This window comes from Geotrypetes seraphini, chromosome 4 (genome assembly GCF_902459505.1).
Source record: "Geotrypetes seraphini chromosome 4, aGeoSer1.1, whole genome shotgun sequence".
Lineage (NCBI taxonomy): Eukaryota > Metazoa > Chordata > Amphibia > Gymnophiona > Dermophiidae > Geotrypetes > Geotrypetes seraphini.
Window position 1 is genome coordinate 156,634,991 of NC_047087.1, and position 26,658 is coordinate 156,661,648.

At 44.3% G+C, this 26,658-nt stretch overlaps 1 protein-coding gene across 1 annotated transcript in view; it reads right to left on the bottom strand.

The window, feature by feature from the left end:
• Positions 1 to 26,658, bottom strand: part of LOC117359286 (V-type proton ATPase subunit d 1) — a 642,574-nt gene that overhangs the window by 481,444 nt on the left and 134,472 nt on the right. Inside the window, exon 2 of the mRNA XM_033941795.1 lies at positions 22,781 to 22,952. Within this exon, the coding sequence (XP_033797686.1) occupies positions 22,781 to 22,952 (172 nt within the window). The remainder of the gene's footprint in view (positions 1 to 22,780; positions 22,953 to 26,658) is intronic.

A 26,658-nucleotide genomic window follows, 5' to 3' on the forward strand; every position in this document is an offset into this window, starting at 1 on the left:
TGCGGGTCAGTGGTTGTGGCCATTCATACTCTGATTCTTCCCTCTGTCCTTAAACAATGACATGAAGATGGTTTCCCGCGGTTATCCGCGGGGACGGGAACGGTGATGAATTTTATCACCGTGTCATTCTCTAGTCCAGAAGAATGAACGAGTACTAAGTCTCCTCTTAATACTAGACTCCTTCCGCTGAGGTTTGAAGGCACTGAGCCCCCCCAACCTGACAGCCTGGGATGTTTGGTGACTTTGAGCCGCCAGTCCAGCAAAGACTGAGGCATGCCTTTGAAAAGATTAATCTCGCTGAGCCACCAAATTATATTAAGCAATGCTTGAGGAGCCTACTAGATGCTACAATTGGAGCCTTGAGATACTGGGAACCACTGGAACAAAAGCGATAGCTGTAGCATTCTCATGTGAAAGCAAGCCAAAGTTCTTAGTGGAGTCACCACCATAGATCCTAGAACCTGTACAGAATCCCATACTCTTGTTCTTGGTGACTGAAGAAGGCAAACCTGAGACTGTAACCTGTAGCCCCAGTCTCTGGGAAGAAACACTTTCATCTCCTAAGTGAACAACATCCCCTGATATTCCAATAATTAGTCCAGGAGAAAAGAGCTCTTTGGAAATTTGAAGATTCACATCCAAAGAATTGAAGAAAAGAAATCACTCGTTTATGTCTGACAAATTGACCTGGCTGGAAGACATCCGAATCAAGCAGTCGTTTAAGAAAGTAAGTCCCTAAATCTCCTGTTTGCGCCAAAACGCCACTTCTGCCCTCATTTTCAAAAATGTTCATGGAGCCGTGGCTAGGCCAAATGGCATCTGCCAAAACTGATAGCGCTGCTTGATGAGAGCTAAGTGAAGATAGTGCAAATTCGGTGTCCATAGGGAAATTGTAAATATTCTCACAGTTTTTCTCCAGAAATGTCTAACTCTGAGAAACTAATTTACCAGAATGAGATCCAGCCACCGTCTGACCAATTCCCCCTTCTTAGGCATTATGAAGTAAATGGAATAACTTCCCTTAGTTCCGGAAGAATTAAAACTACTGCCCCAAGTACCAGTAACACTTAAAAGGGGTCTCACACGAACATACCCTTTGGAAGCTCAATACATGGTCACTCCAAGAAAGAATCTGAAATGGGAGGAAGATTCAAAGTTGAAAGCATCCTGAAAAATGCCCCTGACCTGACATCATAGTGTCTCCCTCCTCACGAGTAAGCATAAAGAGTTGCCAGAGGAAGTGAAGACCCCTTCAGAATGAAAAGCAGACAGTCGGGGAACAGCTGGACAAGAGCTATAAATTCTGGAAGAAAAAAGGAACTTTCCCAGAAAAAAATCCAGCTTTGCGATGTAAGATGGATTATGTTGGAATTCTTACTGCCTTTAAAGTGAAGATGTACTAGACGTAATCTAGAAGCTGCATTGACCGCCCCATGGGAAACAATCTGCACCCTAATTGTTATCAGATAAAGCTCACATCCCTAAAGAGAGCTTCAGGGATGATTCCTACAGCCACATAGCATTTGCTACTCTGTGGGTTTGGGAGAATAGATAACTTGTCCCTGATTAGAAGGAGCCACACACTCTTCCTGCCAGTTTGAGGGACTGTCTAGCAGGTGTCATGAGAAGATGGCGACCTGAGAAATCTGTGAGAGAAGCTTTGAAACTTGCAGTCCTGGCACACTAGAAATAGAAAAGACAGTTCAGGAATCAAATCTATAGTGCTACCAGACACACACAGCGCTGCACAGAGGCACAAAGAATAAGAAAACCTCTAAACCTGCATAGACTCAGCCTTCAGGGACACCGTGAGAGACAAGAAGATACTCGTATGAAACACATCACTGTGCAGCAATTTGCCGACCCATAACGGAAAAAAACCGAGATTGGGACTCCGCCCCCAGCAGGTTAGCCTATGATATTTCTACCCAGACTCTCTGCAGCGCACACCACAAGCTTCAGCATTTCTGCACTATTTTAAGGCACTTCTGTTGCTATTTTAAGTTGTTTTCTTTGTTTTTAACATTACTATTTACCTGCTTGTTATTTTATTTTGTAGCCATCTTTGTGTTTTCCCTGTCTCTGCCACCGCAAAGCGGCGATATTTCTACCCAGACTCTCTGTGGCGCACGCCGAAGGAGCACGCAAAAGGAGCAGACCCTGCTCCTTAGTGCGCTCCTTCGTGCGCAAACTGAGGGCGCCACCTTTTTCATACCCTTTATTTTTCATTTTTATTTAGTTTAATACTTTTTACCAATATTTCTCTCCTTTTACACATATTAATATCAGAATCTTTTATCATTTTTAGGTTCAATAACGCAAATGCCAATATGTCCTCAAACGGTTATAACATTCCGGTCCACTGGGGCCATCGTCCTCTTTTAAAAAGTAATGTTTCTCCCCGCCTAACTACAACATTGGAAATCCCTACCTTACCTAAACTTTCTAACTATATCTTAAAAAGATCTTTACCTTCAAGTACTCCTAACTACAAATTCAATGATATAACTTTAAAAATAGGTTTAATTAACTCCAAATCAATCAAAAATAAACATCATCTTTTAAAAGACGCAATCCTATCCCAAGGTTTTCATATTCTCTGCATCATAGAAACTTGGGGAGGAAGCTTATTTATCTTATTGTTGCCCCCCAAACTACGAATATCGCTGGAATCACCGTCAAAATCGCAAGGGCGGTGGTCTAGCTATCATTTTTCAAAACAATCTGATCAGTTATTGCGACCAATCATTAGGTAATGTTTCTATCGAATACTTACACGTTAAAATAAAATCTAATCCTAACATTGATCTCTTACTACTTTATGCCCCCCTCCTGTAGGGCAAAATAACATAACAACATTGCAAAATTTAATATTTGACCACTGTACAGCCTCTCCATAGCCCCTGATCCTGGGCGATTTTAACATACACTTCGAAGATCCATCAATATCAATTACAAAGGATATGTTAACTTTTATTAAAACTGTAAACTTATCTACAATCATTCATGAACCAACTCACATAGCCAAACATACTCTTGACATGATTCTTATACCCAAATCCCCTCCTTTTAATTATTCAGAACCATTATTTCATCCAGTACCATGGTCAGACCACTATCTTATTTCTTGCAATTTAAAATTCCAACAAATCACACTAAACCAATTATTAGCTAATCATAAAAAGATCTCATACAGAGACTTTTCAAAAATTGAATTATTTGATGTTACGGCTATTTTCAATTCTATCAGTACAACTTTTAGTTCTTCCACGTTCGATGAACAACTACTAATCTGGGACTCCTCATTAAGGACTCTTGTAGATAATAAAGCACCTTTAGTGTCAAAAACAATTTCGTACCGCAAAACATTAAATCCTTGGTATACAGAAGAACTTTTGCTTTTAAAAAAACAACAAAGATCACTAGAAAGAAAATGGAGAAACAATAAATCTCCTAGAAACTTACAACAATACAAAGAACAGGCATCGTTTTACAAGCAAAAAATTAATCAAGCTAAAAACAATTACTATAACAAAAAAAATCATAGAAGCTAAAAATCCAGCAGTTTTATACTCACTAGTGAAATCAGTTTCTCCTATATTAAAAAAGGTACTAATCAAAAAAGCACTCTTACAGTTCAAGAAATCGCAGATTACTTTTCAACCAAAATAAATGCAGTCCGGAATACATTCCAACAAAGTATATCTGTCAAGTCCATAGATAATAACAATTCTTTATCTATTCCTACATCCAAATGCTCTAAATTAAAAATTCCGACAATAAACGACATAGAACTTCTTTTGCATAGAATCAATTTAAAAAGTTCACGAGAGGAAATGATACTACCTTTTTATCTTAAAAATTTTTTCTCCTGTTTGGGACCCTTTATCCACTCTTTAGTTCAAAACAGTCTTCTCACTGCTTCTTTTCCCCAAATCTGGAAAAAATCCATCATTATCCCAATTTTGAAAGATTACAAAATTTCTTTGGATGAAATTTCTAATTATCGCCTCATCACAAATATCCCTTTTTTGGCAAAACTTACCTAGAGACTTGTGTTTGAGCAAATCTCATATTTTGTCGAATCTACTAATGTTCTCCACCCCCACCAAACTGGTTTTCGAAAATCCCATAATACGGAGTATGCTATGATAGGCTTGACTAATAATATTCATTATTTCCTTGATCATCACAAATCCGTAATTTTAATCTTGCTGGATCTAACTGCCGTCTTCGACACAATTGATCATGAACTATTAATCGATCGTCTGGAATCAATTGGGATCAAAGACCAAGTTTTAACATGGTTCGTTTCATTTTTATCGAATCGTTCATCTATCGTCAGCTTCAATGACAGCAAGTCCAAAGTTTACTCTTCAAAATATGGTATCCAGCAGGGTTCAATACTATCTCCCCTTCTTTTCAATATATTCCTTTCCCCACTTTTAAATATAGCACAAGCACTAGGTTTCACAACATTTGCATACGCTGATGACATTCAACTCCTCCATCCATTAGATCCTGAAAACAAAGAAGACATTACATCTATCTAATATAATAAAATGGTAGGACGCGCATGCGCACTAAAAAAATCGTGTTCCCTGAGCTGTCGCGTTTTTTTTAGTGCGCATGCGCGGGTTGCACGTCACCAGCCAATCGCCTCCACAGGCCGGACCGCAGCCAGACGGACCGCGGGAAGGGAAAGAGGGAGGGGAGGAGGGCTTCGAGGGAGCCGGCTGTCGGAGGAGGGCAGACGCGGGCCCAGGAGCAAGTCCAGCTGTACAATCCTGTCCCTAAAGCCGCCGCGGCGGCTTTGAAAACGGCTCCCTTAGTTCTTTGTTCGATTTTTTTTTAAAGTTTAACGCTGCCGCCGTGGCTCCTCTCACGATCCCGGCCTGTGTCAGAGAAGGCTTCCGACGCAGGCGGGATCGTGAGAGGAGCCGCGTCGGCATCTTTAAACTTAAAAAAAAAAAAAATCCAGCAAATAACTAAGGGAGCCGTTTTATCTGCATGCTGCTACGAAGGAACAGGTGAAGGGGAGGGAAATGCTGATGCTGATGCACAGGGAGCAGGCAGGCATGGCAGGCAAACAGGGGGAGAGGGAAAGGGGCTGCTTTGGGGGTAGGGGTGTGTTGGGGGCACACAGCAATCATGGGCAGGGGATCACAGAGCAGGCAGGCATGGCTCAACAAGGGGAGAGGGAAAGGGGGCTGCTTTGAGGTGAGGGGTTTGCTGGGCCAGCAGCAATCATAGGGGGGAAACAGAAGGGGGCCACGGAGAAGGCAGGCATGGCACAAAAGGGGGCAGGGGCATTGGAAAACGGGGCTGTTTTGGGGGGAAGGGTGTGCTGGGGGCACACACCAAGAGATAGGCAGGCATGGTGCAATGGAGAAATACAGGCAGGCAGGGCACAAGGCAGAGACACAGACAGAAAGAATGACAGACAGACAGACAGCATCCAAGCACAGAGAGAGAAAGGAAAAAAAACCAGTCTACTCTAGCACCCGTTGGACAGGGGGAGAACGAAAGAGATGCTGATGGACAGGGGGGGGTGAAGAAAAAAGGAACGGAGGACTAATGTTGGACAGGGGGAGAAGGAAACAGGTGCTGCTGGACAGGGGGGAGGTAAAACAAAGGGAGAAGGGCTGCTGCTGAATAAGGAGAGCAGTGAAGGGGTGGTGGTGGACACAGGGGAGGTAAAAGGAAGGGAAAATGGACAGGGGGAGCAGGCAAGGGGTGGTGATGGACAGCCAAGGAAAAAGAAAGGCAGAAAGAAAAAAAGCGGCTAAGGAGAGAGAGAGAAAGAAATAAAGACAGACACACACACATATGTTCTAGCACCCGTTAATGTAACGGGCTTAAAGACTAGTCAAGAATAAACTTGTAATCATAAAAAACTGGCTCAACACAAATAAATTGGCATTAAACCTCAAAAAAACGAAATCGAATTGGAATTGGTCACCACTATAAAAATTTTAGGCGTCTTCATTGATGATAAACTTACCTATCATGATCATGTTAGCAACATTGTTAAATCATGTTTTTTTAAATTATGTTTAATTCGTTCACTTGCCAAATTCCTAGAGTCTAAATCTATTAATATTTTAATACATTCCTTGGTAATATCCAAAATAGACTATTGTAACTCCCTCCTTCTTAATATCACTCAAAAAGAAAAAAGAAGGCTGCAATTAATCCAAAATACTGCCGTGAAACTGATCCACAATGCGAAAAAATATGATCATGTTACCCCTCTGTTGATTAAATCCCCTTCAGGTAAGCCACCGCATTACTTTTAAATTACTGTTTTTAGTTTTTAAAGCTTTGAGTTATAATGAACCACAATTTATTAATAGGTGGTTAATCCCAAACAGCACTTCACGATCTCTCCGCTCGACTTCCCACAATCTTCTTTCCGTTCCCTCGATGAAAGTTATAGGAATTAGACGGCACAACATGTTTTCTGTAATGGCCCCCCAATCATGGAACCACCTACTTCAATACATTAGAGAATTAAAAGATTTACCCTCATTTAAAAAATCTTAAAAACATATCTTTTTAAAGATGCATATGATTCCTAGCTTTCAAATTAACAATTTTTATTTAAGTAGCCAAAATTACCCCCCCTTTTTGTTCATTCCTTTTGTTTTTCTTTCTCTCCTATTTAAAGATTGTAACTTTCTCCCCATTTTCCCACACAATTCTTGTAAGTTTTAACCCACAATATAAAAGTCATTTTGTACGTCAGCACCAATATTTTATCTGCACATTTATATTATGTTGTACATCGCTTAGCAATCTAAATAAGAACGAATAAACTTGAACTTTCTTAAGCACCTTGAGGCATAACAGTACTGTCATAATTAAAGTAGTTAAGACTTTTCAAGCAGAGAGAGTGGGGAAACAAACATACAAGGTATATCACCGCAACAGTGGGAAAAGCTGTTGAAACACTCCTGACGTGTAGAACCCCGAAAACAGGGAAGCCGCGGGATAGTGACCTAAGTCTGCTGCAAAATAAACTCTGCGAACCTGCAGTGCTCCCGCTAGTGCCGGAGACCCAAGCACGTGCCTGTTTCATGCTGAAATAATAATAATAATAATAACAGTTTATATACCACAATACCGTTAAGTTCTATGCGGTTTACAAAAGATTAGTGAAGTAAAAGTTGAGAGAAGTTAAGGGATTGGAAAATAGGAGGGGGATAGGACAGGAGAACCGTTATAGAGGGGGAAGTAGAGGAACGGGTCAGCTGTCTAGATATTTCAGGAACAGGTGAGTTTTGAGGCGCTTCCTAAATACCTCGTAAGTGGTGGGCAAGAGCAGTTGTTCTAGGCCTTTACCCCATAACGCTGCTTGATGTGAGATAAGGTGTTCATGGTGTTTTTTCAGTTTGCAACCTCTAACCGGGGGAGAAACGAAGTGCAAGTAGAAGTTTCTCTTGTGTCTGTTGGCTGAGAAGGAGAAGAGGTCGGATATGTATTTAGGGGCTAGACCATAAAGAACTTTAAAGCAGAGGCAGGCGAACTTAAACTTTACACGAGCTTCCAAGGACAGCCAATGTAGCTGTTTGTAGTATGGTGTCACATGATCAAATTTCTTCAGACCAAAGATAAGTCTGACTGCAGCGTTTTGCATTAATTGTAAGTGTTGCATATTCTTTTGGGAGATTGCTAATAGGCGATGTTACAGTAGTCGAGTTGACTCAATACGAAGGATTGAACCAGGATTCTGAATGCGGAGTTGTCAAAATATGATTTAATGGATTTAAGCTTCCAGAGGGTGAAAAAACCCTTTTTGATTAAGGAGTCCACCTGGTCTTTCATGGTTAGGCATTGGTCAAGAGTTACACCCAGTATTTCAATGGTGTGCTGTATGGGGTAGTTAAATTTGTTGATGCCTAGTGGTGTTTTGGTGTCAAGCGGGTGTGGTGAGGCGACAAAGAATTTTGTCTTCTCTGTATTGAGCTTGAGCTTGAAATCTGTCATCCAGTGCTCCATCAGGCTCCATCAGGCTTCTGATGCTTTGCGAATGGTTTCCGAGATGGAGCTGGCAAATGGGATGATGATCGTGAAATCATCAGCGTAACTGAATAATTTTATTCCCAGTTGGGTTAATTGTGCTCCCAGTGAGGTCATGTAGATATTGAAAAGCAATGGGGATAGCGGGGATCCTTGCGGTACACCGGATGGGTTGCTCCAGGTGTTGGAGAGATCATTATTGAAGCGTACCTGATAGGTGCGGGATAGAAGGAAGCCCTCAAACCAGTTTAGCACTTCACCTCTGATGCCAATGGCGTCTAAGCATTGTAGCATAATCGCATGGTCTACTAGGTCAAAGGCGGAGCTCATGTCGAATTGCATGATCAGGGCATTGAGGCCTTTGCTTAACAATAGATGCAAGTTATCTAAGATAGCCCCAATAACAGTTTCTGTGCTGAAAAGAGGTCTAAAGCCGGATTGAGTCTCATGTAGGAGTGAGAACTGGTCAAGATGTTCCATCAACTGGGAGTGTACCAATCCCTCCATGATTTTTACGATAAGTGGAATGGAAGCAATTGGTCTATAGTTGGTTACTAGAGCTGAGGATTCTTTATTATTTTTTAGGATAGGGGTTATTATTATGTGACCGTTATTGGAGAGGAATTTCCCATTTTTCAGGTTATGGGCTAAATATTGCAGTAGTGAAAGTTTAAATTCAAGTGGTGCCGCTTTCATGATTTCTGGGGGATATGAGTCCAGGATGCAGTATGATTTGGAGTATTTGTTATATAATTTGATATAGTTATTCCAATCTATGTCTTGAAAGGAATTCCAGATCATATCTGCAGGTGTTTCATTTCCTTGTGTGTTAGCTATTTTGTGATCACTAGGTTCTTTTGTTGAGCAATTGTTTCTTAGGTTTTTAATTTTTGAGTCAAAGTGTAGGGCTAAATCGTTCGCAGAGGGTAATTTAATGTTGTGTGTAGGCAGAGTGTAGCAAATGGTATCAAATAAGTTTGTGATTAGATTGAACAGCTCTTTTGGTATTGACTCCTTGTGAATTATTGCAGGATGAATTGATTTTAGTGGAGTAGAATGCTTTGCGTTTGTCTTTTATCAGTTGTTTGTAGGTTTTTATATTGGCTCTCCAATTGTTACGGTCTGATAATTCTCCTGTTTTTTTCCATATTCTTTCTAGTCGTCTAGCTAGCTGTTTAATTTTTAGGAGTTCGATGTCGAGCCATTTATTATATTTATTTGCATTGCTTTTGCTATTGTGTTTAGGTGCAATTTTATCTAAAATGCAGGTGCTGGTAGTGGTCCAGTGGTCCCAGAAATCGATTTCTTCCTTTATCTCTGCTTGAAGTTTGTATTGTGACCAGTAGTTTTCTGGGTTAATGTGGCCTATTGTGAGATGTTCTTTTTTTTTTATTATCGGGCGTGTTTTATGTTTTCGTTGGGACCATATTAACTTAAAGTAATAAGTGAAGTGGTCCGACTAGATGTCATGACACCAGGTGCCTTCAGGTAAGGAGATGACGGGGTAGTGATTTCCTTTGTAGACATGGCTACTACATCTAGATGATGGCCTTATTTGTGTGTTCGTGTGGGGGCAGGGAGGTTGTAGTTAAGTAGGGATAGGAAGTTTTTGAACTCTTTCGTGTCTTGTGTTGTCCTCTTCATCTAGGTGTAGGTTTATGTCTCCTGCGATGATATTGTAGGAGTGACTTATAGAGTTGTGTAGGACAAATTCACAGAAGTCTTCTTTGGCTTTTGACCAGCTTTTGGGTGGGACATAGAATAGTATGCAAGAAAGGGATTCTTCTAAGTGGATGTTACTGATTTTGCAGGCTAAGATTTCTAGTTGGCTGGATGTTTTGTAGTCCAATAGTTCGAACTCGAATCCTTCTTTGAGAACAATTGCTAGTCCTCCTCCTTTTTTTCCCTCACGGTAAGGATTTTAAAATTGACAGGGAGATCGATAATTATTGGATCATCTTCAGACAATAGCCAGGTTTCGGTTAGAAAGAGGCAGGCTATTTGCTTGCTGATGATCCAATCTTTGATTAGAAAGGCCTTGTTCCTGACTGATCTAGTGTTAAGATAAGCGCAGGGGATGGTTGCGGAAGTGATAGGATTGGTGAAGGTAGTGGTTTTGATAGGTTTTACTGCTCTAGTTCTTTTTTTGAGGGTTCGTTGGTGCGCTCTTTTGTTTGAGATAACGTTAATGTGATTTATTTTGTCTTCTTGTGGGATAGTGATGTGCGTGGTTGATAGGACAGTGAAATGGGTTGGTTGTAGTTGAGGGTAGAGAGTGTGAATCTCTTTGATGCTGACACTTAGTATATAGAGTAGTAATATTAGTATAAGTTCATGTTTGCAGTGTAGAGAATTTCAACTTAGCGCAAGGACAGAGTTAGTTTCCCAGAAATTCTTGGTTTAAAGTGAGTAGGGTTGTTAGGCGGGTTGGGATGGAATTGAAGATAAGTTAAATGGAAGTAGGTCTTGAGATGTTTCTATCCGTTACGCGTGCCTCTAGCAGATGCACATGCCATTAACAGTTGATCATACCTCTATCAGTTTTTCATGTGTCTAACAGTACGTGCCACTAGCAGTACTTGTGTCTAGAAGTACATGCATCTAACAGTACATGCGTCTAACATATACATGCGTCTAACAGTGCATGCCGCTAAGTTTTTCATGCATTTAACAGTACATGCCACTAGCAGTTTTTCGTGCATCTAACAGTACACATGCCTCTGGTGGTTACATATGCTTCTAACGGTTACCTATGCCTCTAGTTGTACATGCTTCTAATTTCTATCTTTAGGCTTATAGCAAACCTTCCTTTCTTAGCAGTTAACCATGCCTCTAGTTATACATGTTTCTAACAGATACTCCTGCTTCTAACGGTTACTCATGCCTCTAGGATATAAATTTGTATCTAATTTGGAACTTTCAGCGTAGGTGACCGAGATTGACAGTGGTCTTAATGGGTAAATCTTAATAGGAAAGCTTAGCTGGTGGTCGGTGTAGTTGTTGTAGGCAGGAGGAGGTAGTTGGTGGATATATTAAGCTGTTGCGAGATTGGGTTCCGGGCCATTTTTGGGGGGCGGACCAGGTTCACATGCCCATTCTGGTGATGAGAATATTTGGTTAGGGGGGTTGATGTCGTTGGGTACGGCGTAGGACTTTGGGCACAGTGGGGAAGGTCCGGACAGTGGGGCCGCCTCACAGAGGATGCTTCACCAAGGCGCTCACTAAGGCGCACGTGCCTTTGCCGTGCGCCTTAGCCGCGCGCCGAACGGCAGTGCGCCGTTGGCGCTGCTTGTTTAAATTGAAGAAAAACCCCGCTGGCTCGGGGGGGGCGGAGCGGTGTTCGCACACCTTGGTGGAGCTGGCTCCCGACGTGCTTCTGAGCTCGCTGCTTGTTGAAATTGAAGAAAAACCCCGCTGGCTCGGGAGGGGGGGCAGAGCGGTGCTCGCACGCCTCAGTGGAGCTGGCTCCCGACGTGCTTCTGAGCCCACTGCTTGTTTAAATTGAAGAAAAACCCCGCTGGCTCGGGGGGGGGGGGGGCGGAGCGGCTCTATCAGCAATACATTAAAAACCTACCCGGAGCCAATCATTAAAATATTTTTCCCACTATCATGTTATAAAATGCTTAAAATAAACATTGGAGAGAAATAAATGAATGCTGCTTCTTTCTCAACTTAGGAAAATAAGCACATGCATTATGCGCTCAGTCAGGAACCGGTTATGTGAAGAACACATCCGGAGCCATCCAAATATTTACCTCCACCCAGCCGCGGGAACTGCCAAGCAAAGTCCACCTCGGGGAGAAATTCCACTATCGCTGTGGCACTGCTGCCAGAATATGAAAACAAGCGCGCGTCTACAACACATGGGAAGGCACTAGTTCCGTCAACGGAGCTCTATCCATACACCCAAAGCCCTTTACTGAATAAACGTCATACAAATGTAAATTTACTTGTCAGTCACTAAACCATTTCCACAACTCTACAAAATATAGCGTTTGATAAAAAACATATTCTTTCTGTAGACTCAAACCAAACCCGTAGCTCCACCACAACCAGAAACCAGAAAAGAAGTTTAAATAAAACATATACTCACAACTTTGTTGATAGTGCTGGGAGATGCCGGTTGTTCAGCACTATGAGGGCAGAATTGTTTAATAGTCACTATGGTCTTTTTTTTTTTTTTTTACAATGAAGGGAAAGAAGAAAAATCGAGACCCAGTCAGACCCTCTATCATTGGAGGGAGGGTGAGGCAGAGGGGGCCCAGGTATAACCCCTAAAGCCCTCACCGTTCAGCCGGACACTCCTGTCTCACTGAAGAGAAACTTCAACAGGAGAAATAGAATGGCAGTCTCACTGAAGAGAAACCTCAATAGGAGAAAATAATTTTTCAGTCACAGCCAGAATCCAGGAGCTAGTTGAATAGCGACCATCACCTGCTGGGAGATAGAGCATACTGAAGATGTATGAAGTGTGCCAGCCAATAGGACCACCTGTTAATCAGTTTCTCTATCTCCACCTGCTGGTAGATGTGTGCTATCCCCATTGGTCTCTGGATTCATCTGCTGCTGTTGCTAAGGAAATTACATCTTAAACGCTCATTGGACAGATATAAATGTCGGCTTTTCCTTATTATGATCGGAATAGCCATGCAAATGATTGCTCGCAATTGGAAAAATTGGGATCGCCTTAGTTTTACTTTTTGGTGGGCAAATTTATGCTTATGTTATAGGTAAGAGAAGATGAGCACTGACATGCTGAGGAATAATAAGATATTTAAATTAGTTTGGGATCCATTGACGTTTTTTGTGGTTTCGTACTAGTTGTCATTTATATATATTTTCCGTTGCTATAGCATACACACATCCATGGAAGGGTGGTATCTCTTTTGTTTGGTTTTATTCCCTGCTTGAAAAGATTGGATGGGGGAGGGGTTTTATTTTTGGTTTGTATTATTACTAATGGTTTGTAAAGCATAGTTACTTACCGTAACAGGTGTTATCCAGGGACAGCAGGCAGCTATTCTCACAAATGGGTGACATCATCCGACGGAGCCTCGATGTGGACCCCTCACAATCAGACTTGCTTGAAGAAACTAGAAGTTTCGAGTCGCCCGCACCGCGCATGCGCGAGTACCTTCCCGCCCAGTTCACAGGGTGCGTCTCCTCAGTTCAGATAGCTAGCAGAGAAGCCAACCAGGGGAGGTGGATGGGTTGTAAGAATAGCTGCCTGCTGTCCCTGGATAACACCTGTTACGGTAAGTAACTGCGCTTTATCACAGGACAAGCAGGCAGGTATTCTCACATATGGGTGACCTCCAAGCTAACCAGAATGGGATGGTGAGAGAGTTGGCAACTTAGGAGAATAAATTTTGTAATACTGTTTGGCCAAACTGTCCATCCCGTCTGGAGAAAGCATCCAGACAATAGTGAGAAGTGAAGGTATGAACCGAAGACCAAGTAGCAGCCTTGCAAATCTCCTCAATCGGTGTCGATCTGAGGAAAGCTACAGAAGCTGCCATTGCTCTGACTTTATGGGCTGTGACTTTACTGTGAAATGGTAATCCAGCCTGGACATAGCAGAAAGAGATACAAGCCGCCATCCAATTAGTGATGGTGCGTTTAGAAATTGGATGTCCCAACTTATTTGGATCAAAAGAGACAAAAAGTTGAGGAGCAGTTCTGTGTGATTTGGTGCGTTCCAAGTAGAAGGCCAAAGCACGTTTGCAGTCCAGAGTATGAAGAGCTGATTCTCCAGAGTGAGAATGAGGCTTTGCAAAAAACACTGGAAGTACGATAGATTGGTTGAGATGAAATTCTGAGACCACTTTAGGCAGGAATTTCGGATGAGTACGAAGAACCACCTTGTCATGATGGAACACAGTGAATGGTGGATCAGTAACCAAAGCTTGTAGCTCACTGACTCGTGGAGCAGAAGTGAGGGCAATGAGAAACACCACTTTCCAAGTGAAATACTTCAAATGAGCCTTATCAATTGGTTCAAATGGAGGCTTCATGAGTTGAGAAAGGACAACACTGAGGCTCCAAACCACAGGAGGCAGTTTGAGAGGAGGTTTGACATTGAAAAGTCCTTTCATGAATCTGGAAACCACCGGATGAGCAGAAAGAGGTTTCCCTTCAATAGGCTAATGAAAAGCTGCAATTGCACTGAGATGGACTCGAATGGATGTAGACTTGAGTCCAGAATTGGAGAGGTGCAAAAGGTAGTCCAAAACAGATGATAAGGAGGAATATTGAGGCTCCTCATGATGAAAGAAACACCATGTAGAAAATCTAGTCCATTTTTGGTGATAGCATTGCCTAGTTATAAGCTTTCTAGAAGCTTCTAAAACATCTCTTACAGATTGAGAAAATTGAAGAGGGGCTATGTTGAGAGGTACCAGGCTGACAGGTGTAGAGACTGCAGGTTGGGATGAAGGAGAGATCCTTGACTCTGTGTAAGCAGAGAAGGAAAAACTGGTAGAAGGTATGGCTCCTTGCTGTTGAGTTGAAGTAGAAGGGAGTAACAAGGTTGTCTCGGCCACTAAGGAGCGATTAGAATCATGGTGGCATGATCGTTCTTCAACTTGACCAGAGTCTTGAGAATGAGAGGGAATGGAGGAAATGCGTAGAGGAAAACATTTGTCCATTCCAGAAGAAAAGCATCTGCCTCGAGGCGGTGAGGAGAGTATATCCTGGAGCAGAACTGAGGCAGTTTGCAGTTTTGGGGAGCTGCAAAGAGGTCTATCTGAGGCGTTCCCCACTGTGAGAAAATGTGATGAAGAGACGAGAAATGGAGAGTCCATTCGTGAGGTTGCAGAAGACGACTCAAGTTGTCCGCCAAGCAATTCGGAGCCCCCTTGAATGTAGACAGTTTTGAGGAAGGTGTTGTGACGGATTGCCCAGTCCCAAACTTCCAGAGCTTCTTGACAAAGGGAGGCAGACCCCGTCCCTCCCTGTTTGTTGACATAATACATGGCGACTTGGTTGTCCGTGCGGATGAGGACTACTGTGTCGTGAAAAGCATGGAGAGCTTTGAGGATCGCTCTGAGTTCCAACTGATTGATATGACACTAACGATCCGTACTGGTCCAGAGGCCTTGAGTACGGAGACCATCGAGATGAGCGCCCCAAGCGTAGGTCGACGAGTCTGTTGTGAGGACCTTCTGATGAGGGGGCACTTGAAAAAGCAAGCCTCTGGAAAGATTGGAAGAGAGCATCCACCAACGGAGAGACTTCTTCAAAGAAGGAGTGACTGTGATGTGTCGAGAAAGAGGATCGCAAACCTGCGTCCATTGAGATGCCAGGGTCCACTGAAGAATTCTGAGGTGAAGTCTGGCAAAAGGAGTCACATGTACTGTGGAGGCCATGTGACCCAGAAGCATCATCATGTGTCTCGCAGAGATGGAAGAGCGAGAAGACACTGTTTGACAGAGGTGAAGCAGAGCTTCCAGATGTTGTTGTGGAAGGAATGCTCTGAGTTGAACAGTGTCCAGAACAGCTCCAATGAATTGTAGACTCTGAGAGGGTTGAAGTTGAGATATGGGAAAGTTGATTTCGAATCCCAAACTTTGTAGGAACCAGGTAGTCCGTTGGATCATTACAATAACCCCTTGAGATGTGGAACCTTTGATGAGCCAGTCGTCGAGGTAGGGAAATACCTGAAGACCATGATTCCTTAGAGCTGCCGCTACCACAACCAGGTACTTGGTGAACACTCTGGGAGACGAGGCCAGGTCTAAGGTAGTACTCTGTATTGAAAATGCAGATTCGCCACCCGAAATCTGAGGTATTGACGGGAGGCCTGATGAATGGGGATATGAGTATAGGCTTCCTTGAGATCCAGAGAGCATAACCAGTCGTTCTGCTCGAGAAGGGGATAAAGGGATGCCAGGGACAACATTCGAAACTTTTCTTTGACTAAAAATTTGTTGAGAGCCCTGAGATCCAAAATGGGTCGCAGATCGCCCGTCTTCTTTGGAACAAGGAAGTAACGGGAGTAAAACCCCCTGCTCTGCTGTTCCAAGGGAACTGGTTTGATGGCATGGAGACGAAGCAGAGCTTGAGCTTCCTGAAGAAGAAGGGCGGTCTGGGATGGATTGGAAGGATACTCTCTTGGAAAAAGCTCCGGTGGAACCTGAGTGAAATGAAGAGAGTATCCTTCCTTTATGATGGTAAGTACCCAGAGGTCGGATGTAATGACCGTACATCGGTTGTAAAAATGATGGAGACGACCTCCTATAGGTGGAAAAGGAGTCAGAGACAGAATGATGGAGGTATGCTCTGTTGTAAACAGTCAAAAAGGCTGAGAAGCCTTAGGTGTAGCAGAAGGTTGAGGCTTCTGAGGTGGCTGTGTCTTCAAATGAGGGCGAGTGTAAGGCGCCAGCTTTGGAGGAAAACGCCTCTGGTAGATAACAGGAGGATGTGCAGGCCTAGAAGGAGCTGGCTTAGGCTTAGGTCTGACTATGGAGGCAAAAGATTTGGCATGATCAGACAACTTCTTGGTGGCTGCCTCGATGGACTCATCAAAAAGGTCATTGCCCTCACAAGGGATGTTGGCTAGACGGTCCTGAAGGTTTGAATCCATGTCAATGGTGCGAAGCCAGGCTAGGCGAAGCATGGCCACAGAGCAAGCCGCTGCTCGGGCAGAGAGCTCAAAGGCATCATATGAGGATTGCAGAAGATGGATTAGTAACTGAGAGAAAGAAGCAATGACTTCTTGGAACTCAAAATGCATGGTATCATCCAAGTAATTCAAAAATTTTGGCAAAAGAGACAAAAGAAATTCAAAGTAAGTGATGAAATGAAAATTATAATTAAGGACTCTAGAAGACATCATTGCATTCTGGTATATATGACGTCCAAATTTGTCCATGGTTTTTCCTTCCCGGCCAGGAGGAACTGTGGCATAAACTCTGGAAGGGATCTCTTTAAAGAGGATTCCACAAGCAGGGATTGATGAGACAACTGGGAGTTGTCAAAGCCTTTATGATGGACTGTTTTATATCTGGAGTCCAACTTTCCTGGAATTGCTGGAATGGAAAAAGGAGTCTCCATGCATCTAGTAAAAATTTGATGAAGAAGCTTATGAAGTGGAAGCTTAAGAGATTCAGTCGGAGGTTGAGGAAGATGCATGACCTCGAGATATTCTTTAGAATATTTAGAGACAGTGTCCAATGGAACGCTCAAATCCACAGCCATCTGTCTCAAAAAAGAAGAGAAAGATAACTGATCTGCAGTTGCACGGCCTCGAGAAGGACTCAAGGACGTCGAGGCAGCTGGAGTCGAAGAAGTAGAAGCCTCGGCTGGAAACCATGGTGAGAAGGAACCTGGAGACTTGGACGAGGCACTGGAAATCAAAATATCCTCGAGGTCCGGCATTGGAGACCTGGAACGAGGAGTCGGTGGTCTTGTCGAGGCCGGAGGGGATCGAGGCTTGGAGGAATGATGCCTGGAAGAATGCCTCGAAGCAGGCCTCGAGTGGTGTCGAGAACTGTGTCTCGAACTGGATCTCAAGGACCGAGCAGGGGTCGCCTCAGAAGCAGAGGATCGAAGATCTAAAGGCGTGGAAGAGGAGCCTCGAAGCACTTTCAAAGACTGGACAGCCTTTATAGAATGAGAGGTATCCTGTTGACGCACTCGCACAGAATCTACTCCATGCATTTCGTGCTTGGAAGCCAGACCAGACACTCGCAGAGACTCCGCTCCCTACATCGAATGTGTAGGATCAGACCGGGGCAAAGGCGTCTCGACCTAGCGGGAGACTGCTGCATGCCCAGGCTGGAGAAGAGCGAGCAGTATGGGTCCCATGTTAGTAAGGATCTTAATAATCTGCTCCTCCAAAGAGGTCTGGGACGAAGCCGGCAAGGAGGGTACCGCGTCTGAAACTGGCCCACCTGCCTTGGCTGAAGGGTCCCGCACAGTGGTGTGAGAGTGTTTCGACTTGGGAGGTTTCGACACTTTAATCACCACTGGCGGAACCGAGTGCTGAGCTTTCTGACCTGAGGAAACAGGACAAGATATCGCAGCCGAGGGTGTCGAAGCAAGAGCCGCTCCAAACGATGAAGGTCTGATGAGGCTCGAGGTGGAAGCAGTAGAGGCAGAGGCTTCGACAGGGGTCGAGGCCGAAGACACCTTCGATGACGAGGGATTAGTAGACTCCATCTCGAAGAGGCTATCCACCAAGATGCAACGACGCTTAAAAGCACGAGGCTTAAATGTTTGTTAAGGCAGGCACAAGGTAGGATGATGCTTCGGCCCAAGGCACTTAAGGCAGCATCTGTGAGGGTCCGTGAGAGATATCGTGCGCTTGCACTTACAACACCGTTTGAAACAGGTAACAGGCCGGGGCATAGACAAAAATACAGCCGACGCAAAGTCGAAGCCCGCAGGCTACGGCCAAGCGGCCTGTACCGGACGAATGAACGGAAGCAAAAAAAATTTTTTTTTTTTTTTTTTAAAAGAAAGAAAAGTAAGACCACAGCAATTCGTGACAAAAATAAACACAAACCGCGGTGAGAGAAGTTACCGGAGAGAGCCAAAATGACGGACTTCTCGGCTCCGCAGAAAACTAAGAACTGAGGAGACGCGCCCTGTGCGCGGTGCGGGCAACTCAAAACTTCTAGTTTCTTCAAGCAAGTCTGCATGTGAGGCGTCCGCATCGAGGCTCTGTCAGAAGACGTTACCCATATGTGAGAATACCTGCCTGCTTGACCTGGGATAAATGTTTATTATGCTTATTTATATATGTACTAGTGTTTAAGCCCGTTACATTAACGGGTGCTAGTAAAGCCTCCTTCCCTCAGCCCCAGCTCCAAACCAATTTTACCCCCCCCCCTCGCAGCCCCCTTCTCCCCAGCCCAGTAACACCTCTTCCCTGTTCCCCCTGTCCCTCTTCCTTGCTCCCCCAGTCCAATAGCACCTCTTCCCTGCTCCCTGCTCCCTGTTCCTCTTCCTTGCTCTCCCGGCCCAGTAGCACCTCTTCCCTGCTCCCCCTGTCCCTCTTCCTTGCTCCCCCAGTCCAATAGCACCTCTTCCCTGCTCCCCCTGTCCCTCTTCCTTGCTCCCCCGGTCAATAACACCTCTTCCCTGCTCCCCATCCCTCTTCCTTGCTCCCCCGGTCCAATAGCACCTCTTCCGTGCTCCTCCTGCCCCTCTTCCTTGCTCCCCCGGTCCAATAGCACCTCTTCCCTGCTCCCCGTCCCTCTTCCTTGCTCCCCTGTCCCTCTTCTTTGCTCCCCCAGTCCAATAGTACCTCTTCCCTGCTCCCCCTTTCCCTTCTCTTACCTTATCTTCCCTGCTCCGTTCGGCCCCTCCCCCTTCTAAGATGATATCTTTTATTGGAGTAAAAATATATTTCTTGATTAGCTTTCGGGCAAAATGGATTAAGTTAGTCCAATAAAAAATATATCATCTTATATTCTTTGACTTTATTTATCAACCTTTATATCTGTACATCCAAGTGTTAATACAGCAAACATATTACTTTATAAAATACTATAGTCGGATGCTGAGGGCCTGATATTTTAAAGCATTTATCCTGATGGCAGCACCCGCTACCCAGATAATGCAGCCAATATTCATTGCAGATGACCCCCCAGTGCTAAGAAGACAGCACAGAAGCGGTCGGGAGCAGAGTGTGGGCAGAGCAGCAGATTACACAGATAGTGGTGTTAACTTAGGAGAGCAAGCAAGCTGCCCTGAGTTTATCTGGATAGTGGTACAGAATATCGCCATAACAGCGGTGACTGCTGCCAGACTTGCATATTCAGCACTGATACCTGGATATTGGCCAGCAATGAATAGTTGGCTATATCTTTAGACCCTGCGGCAAGTCGATCCGGCCTGCTCCTGACCCTCCCACCGCTGACAAACCTCGGGGCTCCAGCCGCGTAGGCAGCACTTTAAACACACTGCTTCGCGGCCTTCTACTGGCGATTTCCTCTGCCGCGTCTGTCTCCAATGATGTCATCAGAGACGCAGCAGAGGAAATCGGCAGAGAAGGGCGCGAAGCAGCGTGTTTATAGTGCTGCGTACGCCACTGGAGCCGGGAGGCGACGGAAAGGGCAGGGGGTGCTAGCGGCCGGCAGCGGTGGAGAGCAGGGAAGGGCGCGCATGCCATTTGTCTTGCCTCGCGTGAGGCCAGACCGTAAGCCGTGCATGCGCACTTCCTATGTGTGCTACAGCTCACGGAAAACGGACGCACGCATAGGAAGTGCGCATGCGCGGCTTACCGTTTTATTATATTAGATGTATATTGCTTGCACTTCTTGTTGGTTTAAAAAAACTCAATAAAGAATAAAAAAAAGGAGGGGTGGTAAATGAAAAAGCTTGTGGTACCATTCTATATCATATGCACTTCATGCACTTTTGCAAACAGCCAAAGCCATAGGATAGAGCTTAGACATAGCTTTAGCCACCTTTAGAGAACCTTCAGGCGACTCCCATTGGTCAGTAACTAAGGAGGTGATGTCTGGATGAATAGGAAAAAAGGTAGTCTGTATATTAGTACCACTTAAACGGAACACCAAGAGGTTGAGGGTTGCTGGGGATCAAGCTTCAACAAAGAGAGGCTGTCAGAAAGGATATGCGAAATGGTAGCTGATTTTAAAACACAGTTCTCACTGAGGGATCATCACCATGATCCACAGTCAACCCTGCTCCTGGACTCCGAAAAGGACCTCAAATCATCCAGGACACAGTGGAGCCTTATGATAAAGACATGGAAAGACTTCCAGTCCTCCTAATTCTGCTCCGAAGGGTCACCAACACTAGGAGTCGGCATGGTAGGGGGCGGAGACGCCTGCTTGGTACATGAATCCCCCTGAGACAGAGCCAGCACAATCACAGGTAGCGCAGCACTTCCCGGATCTGTTAAGTAGGTTTTCCAAAGAGACTGACAAAATTGGAAAAGCCTTGCACCAGAGGCTCTAAGGACTCCTGCAAGCCTTCAGACTGGGGAATTAGGGCCTCGTCCGCTGCCCTTCCATGATGTCTCTCTCTTACCTCCAATATCAGTTATATTAGCAGATCCCCAGTCTTCATGGCTATGGAGATAAACTTCCCATTATGAATCCAAACCTCTGTCTTAGGTTGGATCATAGACTGGGGAATTAGGGCCTCTTCCGCTACCATGTGATTTTGTTTTGCCCCCTCGCTGCGTGTGGCCTCTGAATGCGATCTCTTCTCTGCAGACAAGGCATTCAGGGCTTTGAGGGGTTCCAACAACCTAGAGGACTGAATAGAGGCCGAATCCAAAGCTCTCACCCCTTCCTCCCGCGCCCCATGGCATGTGAAATTTGACTGCTCCTCAGCCGGTAAATCTGCACAAAAAAACACAGGAATTAGGGCTAGACTGGCCCAGGGCATCCATTGCAGATGATCCCTAGGCATAATGAGGGGTAAAAATTGCTAAAAATCTAAGATGGCCACTGCCAGAAAATTTGCGCCAAAAACAGTCTGAGGGAGCTCATCTGAGAAAAAAAAAGTCAAAAAAGGGGTTTTGGAGGTAGGAGAACCTGACTAACCCCAAAACCCCTCAAATCTGGTTTTTCAGACCCCCCACCTCATCCCCGGTTTTCCCCAAAAAGAATAATGTGCCTCACTGTGCACTTCTGCTGCCTGTCATCTTGCAGTCTGGCTGAAGGTAAATGATTTCTGCCTTAGAATGTGCTAGGAACAAGTCCACTGCTGGAGATCTTCTGGCTGCCGGTTGGGCGGACCATGACCACAGACTCCCACCCCCCAAAATCCACATGCCGCATCATTTGGAGATACTTTGCAACTGGATCCACAATGCCCAGGGGTCCTACAGCAGGCGAGCAAGATCCCAGGCAAATCAGCAAGCGAGCAATCTCCCGGGGGAACAGACCCTGAGCTCCTGAAGAGACAAAGCATATTGGCTCCACAGGTACTCCAAGAGATTGGCCTAGGAGCAGCAGTCTGCTCACGGTGGCGGAGTAAGCCCGAAAAGGGGACCACCAAGCATCAAAGCCCAGCAGGAAAATCAAGAACTGATGGCAAAAATTACACGAAAATAAGAATAAAAAGCAGAGCAAATTAGAACACTCCTGAGTTTGCTTGGAGAAGGAAAAACTGAAGAGGGAGCTATTCTCTAGTGCAGAAGTGGAGGAGTTACGCATTTTTGAGCGACACGCTTTTGCAGATTCACAACTAATGGGAAGCAACAGCTATGGTACAGAATCCTATATATTTGCTACAAAATGACAGTTTAGCAGGAGGGAAATTGGGGAACAAAAAAAATAAATGCTGGTACTTTCCATTAATACTAATACTTTCCATTAATAAAAAAAATAATTACATGCTTTTTTCAGCAGCGCAATATGAAGCTTTTAACTATCACACATACAAAGGACAAATGTCAGCTGTTGGCATCAGTGAGATATAAAGTACAAAGAGGAAAATGACAACCATAAAAATTTAAGCAAGGCTGCACGCATTTTGAAATATGATGCAGAAGAATAGAAAACAAAAGCAAAATATTTCTAGGAAGAGATAGTAAGTAGTAAAAATGTCCACAAACTTTATGAATACAAGATGACAGAAATTGATTTTGCATCAATTTATCTGAAGCTTTTACTATCAAAAGAAGTTTGCATAAGCACATCTTTTAGCACACCAGATTAATGAAAAAGTGACAACTGGCAATTCATGAATGTTCAGCAGTATGGCATGAGCATTTTGCTGTATAACATCAATATGCAACTGCATACTATAAAGTTAAGAGATTGTTCCTACTTACGTGATGAAATCCATAAAGCTTGCTAATGGTTCATATGACTGGTTTCTCATATGCCGAAACTCAACCACCATCTTTTCTTTGAGCTTGTCGTCAATAACAGAGACTGCAAGTGGAGAGGCTTCATTTGCCAAGAAGCTACCATAGTCTGTGCTCTGGAGATGCAGCTTTAGATCTACAAAGGAAACACCGGTATTTTTTGTTATACACTTCTCCCTCCGAATCCGTGGTTTCAGTATCCGTGGATTCGGTTATTCGTGATTTTTTTAAAAAAATCTTTATTGATTTTTAATCAAAAACAGTGTCATACAAATGAAAGAACAGTAGGTATTACATACATTACACTAATATCCGTACTGGTAACATAAAAATCATTCAATAATATCAGCTTTTTACATATAATAATGGTACAATATATCCTAGTATATAATACAAATGAAGAATAAAGTTATCCAATTGTCGCTATCAATATTTACTCCCCACCTTCCAACCTCCCACCCCCCTGGATGTGTAAAGATAAATGAATCAAAGGAAAGATATGATAAATATACATTATTATATTTTTACAAATTTAGACAATGGCCTCTAAACTTTATTAAATATCTCACTAAATCCCTTACACTCTGCGTTAATTCGTTCATATCTGTACGTAGTGCACACATTCACCCACCAAAAAGTATAATTTATTCTAATAATTTTAATAATAAAATAGAGCTGCATTCCGGACCTTCTACGCCTCCCTCCCGCCTTCCCCCCGGCATCCCAGACCTTTCCTGGTGGTCTAGCGGGCTTTTGGGGCAGGAGCGATCTTCCTACGTTCTTGCCCCATGCAGATCACTCATAGGAAATGGCTGCCGTGAGCTCCCGTTGTAGTCTCAAGAGGAACTCACAGCAGCCATTTACTATAAGTGATCTGCACGGGGCAGAAGCGTAGGAAGATAGCTCCTGCCCCAAAAGCCCGCTAGACCACTAGGTAAGGTTCAGGAAGGCAGGAGGGAGAAGGGGTGGGTCAGAGTCGACCAAAAAGTTATTCGCAAATTTTCAACATTTGCAGGCCGGCACTGCCCCTAACCCCCGTGAATACTGAGGGAGAAATGTATAACAAATATATGGAAGCTCGAAACACTATGTCAATTCCTACAACTTTCATTCAGAGTTGATATTATAAACAAGATGATTCAGGAGGGTTTACTGCATTAAAAAGTAGAAGCTGATCGAATCTGGCCCCAAATCCTTTTTCTGCTCAGTTTCGGTTTCGGCCAAAAGTTTATAGTCATAGTTTCAGTTTCAGCTGAATCTAACTGTGTGTTTTTAATGGGAGCAGAAAATTGTGCTTTGTCCTGTTTGCTTCTCTCCTTCCAAACTGGAGTTGCCTCTCATCCCTGCCCACCTGTAGCCTGATGATGGTCTAGGGGTGTAGTCAGAAGTGATCCTCAATTGTTCCTGCCCATGCTGGCTCTGCTCACAAAATAACCGCCATGACCTGTCGATAATATCGCAAGACTGCCACAAGAAGCCATGTCAGCCATGTTGAGAGTAGAGCACTGCTCCGCCCATCCCCCGAGCCAGCAGGGGAAACTTTTCTCCCTTCAAGAAGGCATTTGTCAGCCGAAACCAGCAGCCACATCGGCGGGGCTCAAGAGCACTGCTCCGCCTATCCCCCGAGCCAGCAGGGGAAACTTTTCTCCCTTCAAGAGGGCATTTGTCAGCCGAAACTAGCGGCCACATCGGCGGGGCTCAAGAGCACTGCTCCGCCCATCCCACAAGTCAGCAGGGGAAACTTTTCTCCCTTCAAGAGGGCATTTGTCAGCCGAAACCAGCGGCCACATCAGCGGGGCTCAAGAGCACTGCTCCGCCCATCCCCTGACCCAGCAGGGGAAACTTTTCTCCCTTCAAGAAAGCATTTGTCAGCCGAAACCAGCGGCCACATCAGCGGGGCTCAAGAGCACTGCTCGGCCCATCCCCCGAGCCAGCAGGGGAAACTTTTCTCCCATCAAGAAGGCATTTGTCAGCCAAAACCAGCGGCCACATCTGCGAGGCTCAAGAGGTTTGCTCCGCCCATCCTCCAAGCCAGCAGGGGAAACTTTTCCAATTGCTAAGTATAATCGTGAATCCATTCAACTGTAAAGTTTAACTGCTAGTTCTCAAAAAAAAATATATATATATATAAAAGACAAAAGCAATCAAAAAATTGTGTTAAATACTTGTTGAATCTTATAATTTGTTAAATGCTTGCTATTTTGTTAATATTTGATAACTGTTGTCGATTCTTAAATGTTTTGTTAATTGCCTATTGTATCTAACAGTCTAGGCTAATTTGAGTACCGAATTGATAGCCGGATTATCTTCATTCCCCTTTCACTAGATTTACTTCAGAATAACTCCAATTTAGAAACGCTCTACTAGATTTGTTCTAATATTGTTTGTGCTGATACCTAGTACGTTTATTACCTAGCCGCTCCTCTAGACTTACCTCAAACAGGCCAGTCTAGCCCACAGATCCCCCAACTCTCATCATGAAGCCACCTTCATGGCTCCTTCTTCTCCTACTCTGCTCTTCTCTCAAACTCAACCCCTGCCTGACACCCTCTTCTCCCAACCTCTTCGACCCCGCAAATGTCCGCAGTACTTGCCCTGGCCTCAGAATTCCCACCCTGATACGCCACAAACACCACCCATCCTATAAAAATCCCCGTAAAGTCAACCTCGCCTCTCTAAAACCTGTCCCCGCCTCCACTTTCCCCGACCTTACCTCTGATTCTCTCACCCCAGTCCCGACACTTTATTGCAATGCCAGATCCGCTTGTAATAAGATTCAAATCTTTAAGGACCTACTTGAGGACTCAGACCCCGGATTCCTATTCATCACAGAATCTTGGATCACAAAAGATGACCAATTTACTCAAAACGAACTTTGCTCCCATGGCTAACAAGGCCTCTTCTCTCCCAGAACTAACCGAAAAGGAGGCGGCCTGGTTCTCCTTTTCAAATCATTCTTCGATGTCCAGCTCCTTGAAAAGGGCAGCCTCTCCTCATTAGAATACATGTTAGCCTCAGTTAACGATGAACCCCATCCTCATCCACTGGGTATCCTGCTCCTATACTGCCCACCTACCCCTTGGAATAATTCCTCCAAACTCGTCTTTGAAACCATAACAAACGCCTTCCTCAAATTTCAAAGATTATTGATCATCGGAGACATCAATCTCCACCTTGACGATGTCACCAGCAAGGATGCAATTGAATTTAATAGCTTCCTCTCCTCTTTAGGCTTGCCCCCCACACACACTCTTCCCAACCCACAAAAAAGGCCACACACTAGACCTCATCAATTTTCTAGATCTCACTACCCACAAAACCTCAACCGACGACATTCGCTGGGAAATCATCCCCTGGTCCGACCACTTCCTAGGGGCTTTCTGTCTCCCAATCTTCATGTCACATCTTGAGCCCCCATCCCGCCCCTCAAATTTTATTACCTTCCGAAAAAAAAATCTCGAGCAATCTGTTCTGGACCAATTTTCTTGACAAATTTTCCCCATCCCTAAATCTGCAGAACCAGAAACTAACTGGCAAAACTGGGTCGCCCTCTCCGAGTCCACCTTCCATTCCCTTGCCCCTCTGTACACTAAAACCATCTCCTATTCCCGTAAGGCCCCTTGGTACTTCCCATACCACAGAGAACTGAAACAGAAATGCTGAGCTCTGGAACGAAAATGGAAAAAATCTAAATCCCCTACAGACAGACACTCCTGGAGGGTCAATATTAAATTCTACAATACTGTTCTAAAAAAAGCAAGGAAAAACTTCTACGGTGATAAAATCTCCAAATCCAACAACCAGAGTAGCACATTATTTAACATCTGGCGTTCCTTAACCTC